Source organism: Apaloderma vittatum, unplaced genomic scaffold, assembly GCF_000703405.1.
Source record: "Apaloderma vittatum isolate BGI_N311 unplaced genomic scaffold, ASM70340v1 scaffold12411, whole genome shotgun sequence".
NCBI lineage: Eukaryota > Metazoa > Chordata > Aves > Trogoniformes > Trogonidae > Apaloderma > Apaloderma vittatum.
The window spans coordinates 1,802-17,751 of NW_009698560.1; the positions used below are offsets into that span (position 1 = coordinate 1,802).

The 15,950-nt window shown below is 37.9% G+C and overlaps 1 protein-coding gene across 1 annotated transcript; it reads left to right on the forward strand.

The window, feature by feature from the left end:
- Positions 1 to 579: 579 nt before the first annotated feature.
- LOC104280427 (protein yippee-like 1) lies at positions 580 to 15,338 on the forward strand. Its single transcript, XM_009878073.1, has 4 exons — positions 580 to 926; positions 11,944 to 11,987; positions 13,388 to 13,496; positions 14,471 to 15,338. The coding sequence occupies exons 1-4, from the start codon at positions 810 to 812 to the stop codon at positions 14,558 to 14,560; spliced, it is 360 nt and encodes a 119-aa protein (XP_009876375.1). The 5' UTR covers positions 580 to 809; the 3' UTR covers positions 14,561 to 15,338.
- The last annotated feature ends 612 nt before the right edge of the window (positions 15,339 to 15,950 follow it).

Genomic DNA, 15,950 nt, shown 5'->3' on the forward strand with positions numbered 1-15,950 from the left:
ATTTTTTGTGCGACATTTAGCTTTTGTTATCTGACTGTGATGTTGGTAGCACCCATTAAGACTCCTGGTGGAGTGAGGAAGTATGTAATCAGTTTTGATCAGGACACTAGGCTAAAAGGTCTTTGCCTAAAGGCATGATTCTGCTGAGCTTGAAAGATGAGACACGGATCCCTGAACAGGGTGGCAGCATCTTACTTGGTATTTGACTTAAAGCCAGATGTGATACAGCAAGATTTTTGCCGAAAGCTGAAGTGCAAATATCTGTTGTATGTTTATTGTTGGACATAAATATTTTCCAAGATGCCTAGTCACTTGCTGTATTGGAACTGACCACTGGAACTTCAAAGATGACTTTCTATAATCCCCTGCCTTTTTACTGTAACGTTCTGCATGGATGTCTTCAAGTATACCTAGTATATTGTAAAAACTGCTTGTGTTTCTTAGAGCTGTTTGATTCTCCCCTTTCATCAGAAATTGAATGAAGTAGTAGCCACTAGTTTAGCAGAACTGCTTATTGCTACGTTGGTTAGAACTTGAATTGTGCAGCCCCATAGGAAAAAGGGGCCTGTAGAATTGCTGAATAACAAGTTTATTCTGGCCTTGTTATAAGCTGCTAATTGTTCTGCTCTTTTTCCATCTACAGGTTGTGACTGTTTCTCTTCTGTCATTTGTGTGGAAAGTGCCACACACACTCCAGAACAACAACGGCTTTTGCTTGCATATTCCAGTGTTTCTTTTGTCAGCGAGTTCAGCAAAGTTGTAATTCTTCAAGTGCCAGCCCTGAGCTGAGTGAGGAGCCACCAGCAGAGATGGTAAAAATGACAAAATCAAAAACGTTCCAGGCTTACCTGCCAAACTGTCACAGAACATACAGCTGTATCCACTGCAGAGCCCATCTAGCCAATCACGATGAATTGATCTCCAAGGCAAGTGGTTTGTTTAGAGACCTCATGAATTATTTCTTAACCAAAATGGTTATCGCAGTATCATTGCTCCCAGTAGATAAGGGATGCAAATTGATGCATACTTCAGAGTGTCCTCCCTGGGTTGACTCTTGGGTCATACATGTTGTGTACTGAGGGGTGGATGTATTCTGGAAACTTTTGAATGTGACATAAAGGTTGATCTAATGTATTCCCAGTATTAGCAACCTCTGTCTGCTGTCAGGTGGGTACTGTTAGTGAGCTGTCACCCAGAAAGTGTTAAGGAAAAATGTCAGAAGAATGGATCCCTGGGTAGGGAAATGATTGTGGTTATAGCTATTCCAGATAAATATTATTTTTTACTGTATTTGACTGAAGGTCAGTTTCCAGAATGTTCCACTTCTAGTATGAAATCTGTAAATACACTTACTTGCGCTGTATAGCAGTTCCCAAGCAATATGATTAGCCAGAGATGTTCAAAATAGTTGGGACTGTCTAAACTTAAGCTTAGAGGATATGTGGGTCCTTGAAACAGGCTAGGCCTGTCCTTATCCGTTGCTAGAAGAAACCAAGACTTGTGATGCATGAAACATGTAGGCAAACTTGAAGTTTGTGATAAATACTTGACAGACTGGTTCATTCTTTGGTTAAAAAGAACACCTCCTGATGAATTTTCTCTTGATGGTGTCCTGAGAAAACAGTTCAGTTGCTTTTCAAACCTCTGAATACAACCTACTTTCTATATGACTCTTGTGAAATAAATTTTTTAGTGGCAAACTCTTTATAACTAATTTTATGTGTTGATTCTGCCTGTTTGTGTTCAGCAGCACTACGGTGATGCTGCTCATGAATGCTGAAGAGGTGTCGAGGGGCATGTTGAGAATGCTGCTCTTTCTGAATTGAGTTCCTCTTTGGGCGAGGAGGAAATATCTCTGCTTGCTTATCCCTCGGAAGGTTGTCAGGCAGTAATGGGTTTTCCCCATACAGTTTTTCTTGTGTTAGTCATCTTTTTTTGATATTTGTTTAGATCTCAGTGCAACTTTTTTGATTCAGATAGTAAAATTGGTCACTTTTTTTTTGCCGTGTCGCTTATTTCTGCTCTGCCTGTAGTCTCTTCTCCTAAAGAATTATTTCCCTCAACTTAGTATATGTATGAAGGCATGGAACTGCATATGTGGCACATCCACTACAAAGCAGTGAGCCAGCTGCATGTATAAAATGATGTGAACAAATTAAGAGGGAGGACTTGTTTTACTTGTATTAACCTGAAAAAAGTTCCTCACTTTATAGTGATTGATCTTATTTTGTTTTAAGGTCAGCAGAAACGAGAAATATTCAAATAGCGATGTTGAATGCATTTGAATTTTGCTTATTTCCGTATTGATTTCAGAATATGAGTATAAGCAGTCTTCTTGCCAACACTGGATTTTAAATTGCAAGCAATCATAACTTCATTATTCACTACATGTTCTGGGAAAAAAAATTGTGGGAGGGGTTAATCTACAACTTCAGGTTGTAGAAGCTTTGTGTATCTCAAGATATGTAAATTCAATGAGGAAAATGTAATCTAAGCACACATACTTAATAGGAAACTCCTCTTTCAGTGGACTTTTTTTTTTTTTTGCACAATTACCTTATGAGCCAGTTCTCCAAATTTTTGGGAGTTTTGGTCAGCAGAATATCTTGATGTTCTTAAGCAAATTGTGTTCATATTATAGTTTCATAAATTTCAAACATTAAAAAAAAATTAAATTCCCAGTTCAGAGAACTCTTTAAAATATCTAGTAAATACAAATTCTTGTAAGTTCATTCTAAAGGCGTTGAGAAGGGTGTTAATTATGGATTCTGCTTTATTTCTGGCTTCTGTAAGTTTCAGTGAAGACATCTTACAGGAGTTTTTGGTTTTGCACATTGATCATATGCTTACTTGACAGCAGATCCATATTCTGTCAACTTAAGATTTCTTGGCCATATTTTATTGTCTAAATATATGTGCTAATGAGAAACACATTTAAATGTGAGGTGTATCTTTCTGTATGTTTGCAAAATAAAAAGAACATTTCACATGTATTGTACTTTTATTTGGAACAGAGCTCTGAAAAACCCACCCTCCTTTAATCTTAGCTTGTATATATTCTAGCATGAAGATGTTCTGATGGAAACGGCTGCAAATCTATAGTTAGATACGCTTGGATCATTGAAAATAAGTAGTGCTGTCCTGGGGGGTGCCAGGGGGTGTGGTGGGACAAAATGCGATTTGTTTGTTTTGTTTTTAAATTAAAACACAGGTAACCTGGAAAATAAAAATTGAAGAAATATCCTAGACAACATGTGTAGACATACCTGTTAGACCTTTTAGAGTTCTAAAGTTAAGTGTACCTCAGAAGTGTTGATTTACATGAATTATGGCAAGAGTATTCTATACAATCTAAAGTAAATAAGAACAGTGCAGATCCTTTGTAGTTATTGATGGAGCAAAAACTTGTATCGCTCAACTTGGCTTCCTCCTTGCCCTTCCCTCCCCCCTTTGCCTTTGAGAGCCTGGTTAAAAGCTAAAGCTCTTTGTAACACTTAGTAAATACAATCTTTGGTTACAGGTTGTCTGATTTTTTTATTTTTTTTTTTTTCTGAAATGATTACAGTAGAGTTGCACTCCAGAGCTCTAGTGCCACCAATATTCTCCAGCAGATGAAGGCAAACAGTATTTGGTACCTCGCTGTAACTGCTTCCCCACCCTGCATTTCCTGGGGGCGTGGTGATCGTTGCTTTCTTTTGTGTGGTCAGGGGAAAAAGAGTCAAAATACGTGGTCCACTCTTAATTAAAAGCAGCTACAAGTAGCTTTCTACTGTGCTTTGAGGTATAAGCATTTGTTACACCTGACGCTGTTTCCAACTTCAAAATGAAAATACAAGCTATGCTATGAAATGAGTGCTGTTTCTTTTAAATGTTGATCTGTCATGGAAGAGCAAAGAGCGCTGCATATTTCTGTCAATCATCTCTCTGATTCGGGTCCTCAAAATACCGGACTTCAATACAGATTTGCAGTAGTTCTGCTTTTGAGAGCTGTTGCTGCCAGTTGTCTGACAAGGGTGGCAGCATACACGAATCACCTTTTCATTTCATTGCTATTCTCTTTGAGCTGCAACATATCTTTCTTGCCTTAGAATTAAATCATGAAGCTCTTCTTCTGTGCTTGCTAGTGACGAAATGGCAACCAGGAGTCTTGGCAATGGCTTAGGAATTAAATCATGAAGCTCTTCTCTTCTGTGCTTGCTAGTGACAAAATGGCAACCAGGAGTCTTGGCAATGGCTTAGAAACAAGAATGTAGTCTCAAAAGAGTATAAAAATGTGCTACCTGCACAAAAGTGAGTTCATTATCTGTAGTTTTAGTTTTGTCTCTGACAATGAAAGGACTCAATGCATTGCCTAGTGTTCAAATCAACTTGGAGATTAATGATTAGAGCATACATTTCCAGACAGTTTTGGTCTATAACCTTGTGTTTCCTACTTCAAGGGAGGAACTTGGGGAAAGAGGGAATGGGAAGAAGGCTGGCTGGGGAGTCCCTAGTTTTGGTCTATAACCTTGTGTTTTCTGCTTCAAGGGAGGAACTTGGGGAAAGGGGGAATGGGAAGAAGGCTGGCTGGGGAGTCCCAAACTAGGAGGTCAGCAACAGTTGACAGACAAGCTGTATAGCTGAGTACGTGCACACATGTGTGAACAGTTGCCACAATAGCTTATAACTCTAGTCATCTTGGGGGAAAAAATTATTTGAAGGATACGTAAGAGAACTAACAAACAGTGGATGACTTTAAATTTAAATAAGTGTAATTTTGAAGTGGTGTTAGGTATGTCTTAGACAGTGCTGATTTGCGTTGTTAAAGAAGTCTGCAAGTGCTGAATTTTCTGCTGCCTTGGCGAAGACTTCAAAGTAAATGTTAAACACTTCAAAAACCCCCAAACTATTTGAAGGAGTATACCAGTTTTCACTAGAGTGGACACATTCAGAGGATCAGGGAAGAGCATGCAGCTTTTCTGTTTCTTTAAAGAAGCAAATAGATATTTTTGGACCCGTATCCTACTATGACTACAGGGACAGAAGAGAAGTAACCTCTATCAGTGAGCAACTACAGTCCTTAATAAAGAGCAAGGAAAAAAAATGATGCATGGGAGGCATATATACCAAACAGTATATGTTAATAAGTTTTCAAATCCCAAAAATTAAAGAAAATTGACCTTATTAAGCCTTCAAGACTCTTTGTAGTCTGGGGAGGGTTGCCACTTGTGTGGCTTGTACAGAATGTTATATTGTATGCCACTCTTAAAGCGATTCTAAAATAAGTTTTGTGAAAGGTTTAACTGAAAGAGCTTTTTTTTCTGATTTGTTTGTGAATGGTAGAGAATACATGATTACTATTACCAGTAAATTTTATAGGAGGCAAATGTTGCTTTAGGAGCCTAAGTTCAAAAGCACCTGAGAATGGCTCGTACCCACTGTGTTCCAGTAATTGTTTAGAAATTCAAGCGTGGTCCAACAGATTGTGAAGAAACACAAACACCTAATAGAAATCTTGGAGCCTCGTGGATGCATTGCAAAAGATAACACATTGTTGCTAAAGGCTGACCGACTTGAAAGGCTGTTCAGTCGTCTTGCAACCAGCCTTAATGCTGGGGATGGAAGATCTGAATTACTTTGTGTAGATGCCTGCATAAATACTGTCACTTTCTTCTGTCTCATTCATGGCAAAGCATATCTGACCAGAGTGGGGAAAAACTCCTGTGAAGTCACAGAGAGACTAGATGTGTCAATATTTTGAAGAGCAAGTTCTGTATAAAGGTGTATATATATGTAACTGTCATTGACTTCACTGGGAAATCCTCGCACCTGATGGGTAAAAGAAAGTCTTGGTGGTTAAATTTAGTTCTCCCAAGGCATTCAGTATGTCTGCTGTTACATTATTGATGAGAAGGAAAAGCCTTCAGCTTAAATAGATGCCAAGACATTTTTAGCCTTGCTTAGCAATCTGTGGTTTTGTCCTCCACTGCTGAACTGATGAGTTCAAGAGGGATTTTTTTTTTTTAAGGGTTTATTGTCTTTAAGTAAATATGCTGTTCTTAGCTGGACTCAGTTTGGTAATCCACCGTTCCTTATGGTATGAGGAGTGCGTGGAGGGATAGCTTGGCCTATTGTATGAAGGCCATTTTTATTCACTGCTGAAAGAATTGAGAATGGGCCTAATTTGATAAATGTTCTGGTGATAAATTTTCTCTTACAAGACTTCTATTTTTTTGGGTTCTGTTTTTTTCTCTTGGGGGAAGAATCTAGTGTTTAGTAGAGCCACACTTTTTGAAAAAACAGTAGATTTGAAGGCTCGAAGGAGCTAAGGAGCGTGCAAGGGAAGCGTTCTACTCTACGGGTGTTTTGACTTATTATTTTTGGACTACATTCAAGATGCTGTATAACTCAAGATACCTGTACATAACTAACAAAGTCTTCTGGGAAATTTTTTGCCAAATCTGCAGGTGTGCATTTTTCATTGTGCAATTTTTTAAGGTTATTTTCTACATGCCAAACTTTATAACTCGCTTTATTAAAATCAGCAAAAAATTGAATGAAAATGTATTTTTGATAACTTTTTTTTTAAATACTTACTGTGCAGTCATCTAGAACTTGCCTGGTAAGCAACTCAGCAGCATTATCTCTAGCTGTCTGCAGTATCGAGGAGTTGGATCTGAGAGAAATATCAAGTGGAACATTGATTTTTTTTTTTTTCCCCTGATAATTTTTATGTTGAATTAATTTTTCTGAATTTATTTTGCAAGTGTTCAAGTGACAGGATATCCTTACAGTCTCTACATCTTATGGAGAAGATCATTTCAGACATCAGAGCACTTGAATCTGTTTCTGGTTTACCTTAAGAATACTGCCCCTAGGAATACTGTCTTCCAAATTACTCTGTCATATTTCTTTGAATTGCTTATTTGTTCAGAATACTAATTCGGGTTGATCTGCCTTAGCTTGGAAAGTGAACTCTAGCAAATGAAAGTCCAGAAAATGAAACAAAAACCCCCAACCTATGGACTTCTTTCATTTCCATTCTTTAGAATTATTTTTCAGTGTTAGGAGTAGCTGCAAGCTGTGCTTAAGGAAGCTGCTGTTAATGCCGTTCTGACTTGCTTGTAATAATGCCTGCCATAGCTTTAATACATGCTAAGATGGCAGTTTCTCTGGATGCTTTCTGTGGAGCACGATCTCTAGGCACACAATCTAATCCCATCTGTGGGGAATAATTAATTACATAAGCTTTTTAGTAGCTTCCCTTCCCCCACCCGTGCCCTGAGGTATGCCTTAGGGTGGTAAATACATGTTCTGCTTAACTGATACTTGCTTTTCTCCTGGATAAAACGATTAATCCTAGTGTTAGAGGTAATGATGGGTTTAATTTACAAGCATAGATCCTATCTCTGGTATGTACTAGTGTGTAAGTAGAACATTTGTAAAGGTTCTTGATTCCAAAATGTATTGATAGAGGTCTGTCAGATGAGTTGAAAAGAGCCTCATACCAAACCGTTCTTGCAGTTGACCTTAGTATGGTTCCTCAGCACAGCTGAACAGTTTTGCTTACGCTGTCAGACATTCTAGATACTTTTAACTGTACCAAAACAAGAAAAAGTCACAGATCGTGTGGATCGTAATGTAGGAATGGACAGCTAGTCGAAGATGTGGGTTTTCTAGGGGGAAAAGGTTGACTCGTGAATCAATGCAGTGTTGTTAATTGAGTACCATGAGAAAGCAGACTTATAACAGGCTTGTTTTAACTGCGACTGTTGGTTGAACTGATAAATTACCCAGCTTCCAAGTAAAAGTCCTGGTGATGTGCGTCATTATTGATGGCAGTTGGTTACACTTGCCACTCTTAAAATTCCTCTCTACTGGGTAAGACACGTTTAAGACTCAGTGGTGATAGAATTTTCTGTTACGATTTATGTACAGTGCTAGTAATCTTGGAAGTGCTGAACAAATCTTGCAAAGTAAAAGTTTGTGTTTGCATAGGTGGTGTTTATTCTGTAGAAGAGCAGTTTGTCTGGAGACTGGTTTGAACAGTTATGCCTGTTAGTCCTTGACACTGCCATTTAAAATATTCTCTTCCATTTCCTCTGAGGAGTTGACACACAAGGCGTTTAACCTGTCAGTCTCTTGAAATTCGTATCAGTATAACTGAATCATACAGTGCAGAGTGTGAGAAACTTAGTGCTGGTAGAAACAAACATTTGTTCAGTATTATTTTTTTTTTTGGTTATGCAAAATATGCTGTTTATAGCCAAGTTACAAGCTTAGCAAGCAGTTCAAGTGCCAAAATGAGTTGTCCTCTTTTCATTTCTAGTAATAGGATGCATCAGGAAGTAGACCTCTGATAACAAATCTTTCTTATTCCTGTTAGTAGGTGGAACCCTATGGTAATATTCTGTGCTCAAGAGAATACATATGTGACAAGTGTATACCTTTTTGTGTTGTTTGAATGCAGTTCTTGGGGAGAAAAAAATCTCCTCAGCTATTCGTGTGAATAAGGAACTACGACTGCCAAGCTCTGACAAGAAATTCGTAAGAAAAATTAAAAGGCACAGAAGTTTAAAAATGGTAATCTTTAGAGTGTTTTTACTGCAGTCAGTGTGTAAGAGTTACACATGGATGGCTTGCAGACCATTAAATGCTTGATGACACACTGGAGGTGTGGTTGGCCACTGATTTCAAAGGAAAGTCTGAGTTGCCTGGACCCAAGATCTGTATTCCAGAATGCTGTAACACAAGTTGCTACAAGTTGCTGTCAAGTTATCTGTGAGTGATGTAAACGTGGAGGAACTTGATTTTTGCAGCTGGGCAGAGAAATAACTGTTCTATGGCATGTAAATGTAATGTTTAGACTCTAAACATGGAAATAGGTAAGAAAGATGGTATCAAATTGGACAAACTCTTCTGACAGAGAAAGTGGGAATGGAGGAGCTTTTCACAGTGAGCAGGTTTTCCTTCTAAAACCACTCTCTCAGGAAAATTGTCTGGTTTGTGTTACTTCTCCCTCCACTCTACCTTGATGATCCTGAAAATTGCAAGGTAATGAGGATGACTATTTCTGAAGGGAAAAAAAATAAGGGAGTACAGCATATTTTAAGGCAACAAAACAAAGTATGCCCGAAAAGAAAAGCCATCTTTAAAGAACAACTAAAGCAATACTTTCCAGCCTGCAGTTCATATTTCATTTGGCTAAAATTTTTTTCCAGCTTATGAAACAAGAGAGGGGAAGAGGTTCTTTTTCTGCTATTCCTGGCATCATGTTACTGCCCTCTGCTTAATTTTGAGAAATGTGGGGTCAAAGGAGAGCTTTTATTAGGTGATATTAAGTCAAGACTAAACATAAACTTGGCAGAAGTAATTGCATAACACGGTTCAAAAGGTTCTCTGACTGTTGATTTGTTCTGGAGTCTTTTTCTTTCCCAGCCAGCTGGGGAAAGTCAGGTATGGCATATAACTAGTTTAAAAAGTGATTGTGTAGGACCAGACTGAAAAAAACCAAACCAAACCCACCACATTAATTTCTGTGTGATTGGCATGTGTGATTACATGTAAACAGAGAGACTAGCACATGATTAATAGACACTGTTTCTTGGTGCAGTTTGAAAAAGGATTTGTGAATTCCAGTTCACAGCCTAGAGTTTTTAAAGCAAGGAGAGGTGGCTGAAGCTTAAGAGTTTTTACAGTAGCTTAACCAAAAATAAGGGTCATTTCAAGTACGTGAAACAGAGAAGTTCTAGTAAGTTTACTTAGTGAATAAGAGGACCTTTAAAGTGTTTGCTTTGCTTTTTCTTAAATTTTGGTGTTGCACAACTGTAGTTGTGTCTAAATTCATGTGTAGTTGACTCAAGGTAGTTACTCATTTGTTAGTGGGCAGCTTTTGAGAATATATACACAAATAGATTGTGTTTTCATCTGCAGTAAGCTTTCTCTGCTTCGTTACTGGTTGTGAGGCTCTTAACTTTGCTCGTTCTGTGCTCACTACAGGCTGTAGGTTCTGTACCGTTCTGCCAGTTTTGTGATACGAGTTTAAGCATGTGAGGAACTGAACTCGTGGTTCAGGTTTTTTGTTTGTTTCAGAGGTAGGTGTAAGGATTACTTTCTGGCAGAGCTGTTCCGACTCTGCTCAACTCAGTCTCTCCTTTCAGGGTCAGTCCTGTCTGAGGTGTTGGCTTTCGCTGTACTGCATAGCCTGTCTTCTGTCCTTGCCCTGTGACAAAGACGACTCACAGTTCTGGCTAATGGAGGGAGTTCCTTTTCTTTGGTCTAAACGTTTTCTTTTGTCTAGAATGTTAATGCTATAAACTGTTAAGCAGAACTTCTTATCTTAAAGTGAGATTTTATGAGTGGCTAAGTCTGTGTAACGACGCTGCCACCATTCCTACAGTAGTCCAAAGTCACGGATTTCTTTCAGTGTTCTTTGTTACAATTTATAATCTGGGTAATGCTCCTCAAAAAGTGTTCATTTATATACATTTCCTTTTTACATCTTCTGTTTTGCAAACTGTTCTAAGTCGTTAAGATAAGACAGTTATTGGTGTTGCATTGCTAATTATTAGACTGGTAGAATTATACGTTTTGGTGACTTCTAATTATACTAAATAAATGTCAGAAGAAGAATCCGTTTCTGAAAGGCCCCTCTGCCTATGCTTCCATGCCTAATGCTACTAAACCATTCAAAAATATTCAAGGTGAGATTTTCCTTCCAGAAACCTTCCATGTTGAACTAATGTAGGTTTCAGAAAAGTTGATCTTTGATCTGCAATACTAGGACTGCAAGGATTCTTAAAAACAATTGTACTTCTCTTCAGCATGGATAAAATTGTCAATTTCCTTCGAAAGTAGGTTAGAGGAGGGAAATTTGGGGGCGAAAAAATGAAATTACAACAGTTTAGGGATTTTTTTTTTTTAATGGACTTCAGTATGGAAGACAGAAAAAACCCTACTTCAGTGTGAACATGTTTGAATGGGAAATAAGGGCAGTGTCTAAATTATCAAGTAATTCAATACAGAAGGAACAAATCAACAGATGAAAGCAGTGATATGTCTTACATACATTTTGAATGTTTTACCTATGGCTGGATCTAGTCTGCTCACAAGGTTTGCCAGGCTGCTTGTAGCTCCAGGCTCTCTGATCAGAGCGGGCCTTTTATGTCTTCATTAGCGTTTGTGGAGGCACAGCAGAAGAGCTTCTGGTTTAGTTCAGTGCAGAGGGAACAAAGATGTGGTTCAGGGGCACGGAAACTGCTCTGCTGGCCAAACCAGCCCCCAGTAAGTGTGGCTGATTAGGGGGGTTACTTCAAAACTGAGCTACTGCTCTGAACTGAAGATTAATTTAGATCCAGCCAAGAAATGCTTAACAGTCATCTTTTGTCCATAATGTATCAGGAATGTGAGAGATTTGAAAGCATATGGCTGTGCTTGGGCATTTGATGATAACAGTTGTTTTATTAAAATAAAGTTGAGCTCCGATGCATTTCCTGAATACAGTATGCTGGTTTTATGTTTGGTCCAGAATTTCACTGCTCTTACATCAAATGGTGTAGTGAAACTGAGATAAATCGTCTTCTGAGTGCAGCAGTAGAGGACAGAGGAGATGGAAATAATTCCCTCTGAGTTAAAAGCAGATTATTGTAATTAGCATGAAGGGTATCTAGGAAATGAGAACTGATATCTTGCAGAGAAGTAGGAAACAAGTATGTTTTATTTGCATTATGGACATCTTATTTTGAACAGTAATGCTTAAAAGTGTTGCTGAAAATCTAACGTGGGTGAAAAATTTGCTGACCAGGTTTTCTTATAAAGAGTTGGTATAAAATAATTAATTTGAGATAGTTTATATTAGGTTTATATGCTCACTAACACACTCTTCTGGAACAGCAGTTTTTTTGTTTGGTGGAGGGTTTTGTGTTGTTTAGCAAGTGTAATTTTATTTTATTTCTTTTAATGCAGTCCTTCCAGGGAAGCCAGGGACGAGCCTACCTCTTCAATTCTGTGTAAGTATGTTATTATGGTTATGCATATTATCTACAGAGTGCATTTTTTTTTATGCTTCATAAGTGGAAAACAGTGGGAATTAAAGTAGCTGTACTTTGCCCTGTTCTTTCTCAAGCTGACTTTACTCACCAGCAATAGTTACTGAACAGCTACTGAGCTAATTTGTAAGTATCCTCTTGCACATACTAGTTTATAAGTAATTGTGCTAATAGCTGAAAGTTTAGGGGAGGGTGTTAATGTGAAATTGCCCTTGTGTGTGTAATGGTAACTGTCTCGAGTAGGAGTTGCAATTCTGAGAATTCCAGAAGTCAAAATAATGTTGTGTGATTGCTTTCGACGACCCCTCTATAGCCTAAAGAACTCTTTTCCAGTGTGGTGGTTAGATACATTTACAGGTTAATGTTTCGATGAGCTTGGTACATCTTATGTGACCTTGAATATTACAAATGCTAGAGGCAGAAGGTCTCTGATCTTATCAAGCATAACATTTGCAATTTTAGCCATGTCCTACCTGTCATATAAGGCTCTTTGAATTTGCTAGTAGATGTATTCTAAGTTTTTAATATGCACGATTGCGTTTTTGTCTTTATTTTTCATCTGTTTATTCTGTTGCAGCATTTGGGAAAAAGAAATGCAGTTAAGCGTCTTAGTCTATCTTAGACCAGGATAATGGAACTATAACTGCAAAGGATTTGATTGCAGATCCTTGAAATTCTTTTTACATGTAGTCGTTCACTGGTGACTCGGGACCTCTAGTATAACTGCACTAATGAGAATGTAACACAACAGCAAAAACAGCAAAATTTTCCTCTTGTATAATACTGTCTAAAAACTTAGTTTAGTCTCGCCTCATGTTTTCTGCATAGACTCTTAGTCATGAAAAAACAGCTTGATGCAATATTTCATGAGATGTTTTGTTTTGGTTTTGCTGTTTCTTCATCGTGACTTAATCTGCTGATCTGTAGCGAAGAAATATTTATGAGGCTTTTTCCTTGCTGCTATTTTGGAGTTGGTTCTAAATTGAGCTGTTGGTGCTGATTTATTGGTACAGATTTCCATTATAGAGGTCTCAAATCGTGTTTGAAGAGAAGCCTGAAACTGTAGAGGTGTGTCCAGTCTGTTCTCTGGAAGTTTAACTCTTTAGCCTGTCTTTGAGGAGAGTAAGTGGACATCACCAACAGTTTGCTTTGTAGATTATCCACATGAAAAACAAAAAACAACCCCTTTTTTTCTTCTTGTGCTTCCGGTCAGTGTAACAGAGAAAGCTACTTTTCCAGCATTGAATAAGTTAGGCACTTTTTGTTCTGTTTTTTGTCCTCTGTAGAAAGGGTGGGTAACAGGTAAGGAAATAAATACTTTGTGCAGTTAAAGTAATTTATCTCTTTTTTTTTTTCCTCAGGGTAAATGTGGGCTGTGGTCCAGCAGAGGAGAGAGTTCTTCTGACAGGTTTACATGCTGTAGCAGATATCTATTGTGAAAACTGTAAAACTACTCTTGGATGGAAATACGTAAGCATTGATAAGTGTTTATGTGTTGAGTAGGCCATTGAGCAGCACCTGTACTGATAGTTTAGGTGAATTAGCTCTAGTGGGTTTGTATATATCAAACTGTAATAGAGTTTTGCTTCCTTACATCTGCTGGAATAACTTTGTTCTAGACAGTAAAACAAGCATAAGCTGTAGGTGCTATTACAGCTTACAGGTGCTAATAGAGCTATCTAATATCTTCTGTAATGTCTTCTTGAAAGATTACCAGCCGCATATGCTGAAATGGATGGAGGAAATCGTCAAAGTCGGTCTTTAATTTCTTGGGTTGGAAAAGTCGCTTTGTAGGAAAACTAGGAGTTACCTTATGGTAATGATAGGAATTATCTTATGGTAAATGGGACTGAGCATGATTTTTGTGCTTACAACGAATGTGAACTTGGTTCTGTTACTTGAGGAGTTGTCTGTGCACTTGCAGGGTTACGTGTAACACTGGCAGCTGTGTTGCAAGTCTGATGTTTTGAAAAGGTTCATTCTGGGTGTAGGATTTTCACTGATACAGTGTAGCTTCTGGTCTTACAGAAAGCAGCTGTCCTAATGCCTTCTCTCTGATGGTGATCATAGAGGAGAGCTTTTGAAAAGGTTCCCGATCCCTCTTTTCACTGCTTCTGGGAATAAGGAGGCTGAACACACGTAACATGCCATTTCCTAACCTTCACTTAAAAAAAGCCTTGAAATTCCCTAAGTAGTGAGAGAACACAGAAAGTTCTAAAGCAAGATCTCTTGTTCAGTGGATCTGTCGATTCCGCTTACGAGTTTACTCCAGTTTCCTTCTTGGCCTTCTTCGTCCTCTCTTTCTTCCCTCCTGCCCTTGTTTCAGTGTAACCAATCTGGGATGTTAAGTGAAATGTCCCTTGGCTGGTATTTTTAATGCAAATTTTATGTTTAAAATAATTCATTTCCCCAACTTACATCAGTGTCTTGATTTTTCTTTACAGGAACACGCTTTTGAGAGCAGTCAGAAATACAAAGAAGGAAAATTTATCATTGAACTTGCCCACATGATAAAAGACAATGGTTGGGAGTGAATCATAACCCTTTCCCTTCTGTTTGGACAATATTCTGTGGAACATGCTTTACAAAGACTAATGGCAAAATAAAGGAAGAGCTTGGCTAGAGTGGCCCTGAGAATATCACTGAACTCTGAAACCTCACAAATGAGTAGTGTAGTGTAAGTGGCTATTTCAGGCCATGTTTGCCTTTTCTCCTTGTGTAAGTTCCCTCTTTTTGTACGTGTATTGTGTGAACAGTTGTTTTGGAACATTTTGGATGACCTTTTTCTAAACTCTCTCAAACTAGAGAAACAGTTCACTAATTGAAAATGGATTTTACTGGTTAGTATCTATCTCTGACCTATGCCTTTAATGCTACCTTCTGCTGTGCATGCTTCTTGCCTAAACACCTACACTCCAATCCTGTAGAAGTTCTATATCTGAGCAGTCCGAAAGAATGTATGGGATGGGGTGCTTTTTTATATGTAGCAATTTCTGATGTGTTTGGCAGTGAAGAGAATGCAGTATTGTAGTTATTAATTTCTTTTTTAAATTTGAGTGTACCACAACCTATGTACATCTTGTAGGTGAATTGGTTAAAGGTACAGTGCTCACTTAAAATATTTCAGTTGCACTGACTGAAGTTAGCAGATCTCAAGTTGTTAGGAAAGGTTATGCTACAGGTTTGGTATCTTAATGAAATACCTTAGAAGGATATTAAATCAGTAATGCTATAGAATATGTTCATTTAAGACCAACATATTCCCTAAGGAGTTTGCTGGGTAAGAAATCTATAAAACTATAGTTGGAAGATTAAAAAGGAAGAAAAAATATATGCATCTTCTATTTTGGAAAAAATAATTAGTCGGTGTATTAAAAAAAAAGTTTTGGTACTGTACCTTTGCCAGTAACAGGGACTTGTGCATCAGTAAAGTTTTATGGCTGGTTCCATGTAACTGTATAGTCCTAATGCACTGGACAAAGAGGTTGATATCAAACTTGTTGAAGTATTCTGCTTCTGCTACATTTGAACAAAAATATTTATTTTTGTTAGAAATGGCCAGAGCCTATGACATGAAAATTAATATAGTACCTGTAGGAGAAGGAGGGGTAATAAGAGGGAAGTTTGACTCAGTTTTTCATAAAATAACAAGATAGTTTTTAAAACTTGGGGGTGGGGAAAGGGTTTCTTGGTTTGCTGGCTAAATCATCCCTAAGTACCTTTTTATAATAAAAATTTATATGAAGCTCACCTTCTCTTTTGTTCTCATGCTGTTTCTCAAACGGAATGAGTTAATGAGAGAAACTCATGGAAAGTGCGTGCACGCCATTAGCTGTTGGTATCTGCGCCTGCAGATTCTGAGCAGCAATGAAATAAATGCTCTGCATAAATTTGCTAACTTTTATTTTCCAATTAAACAGTATC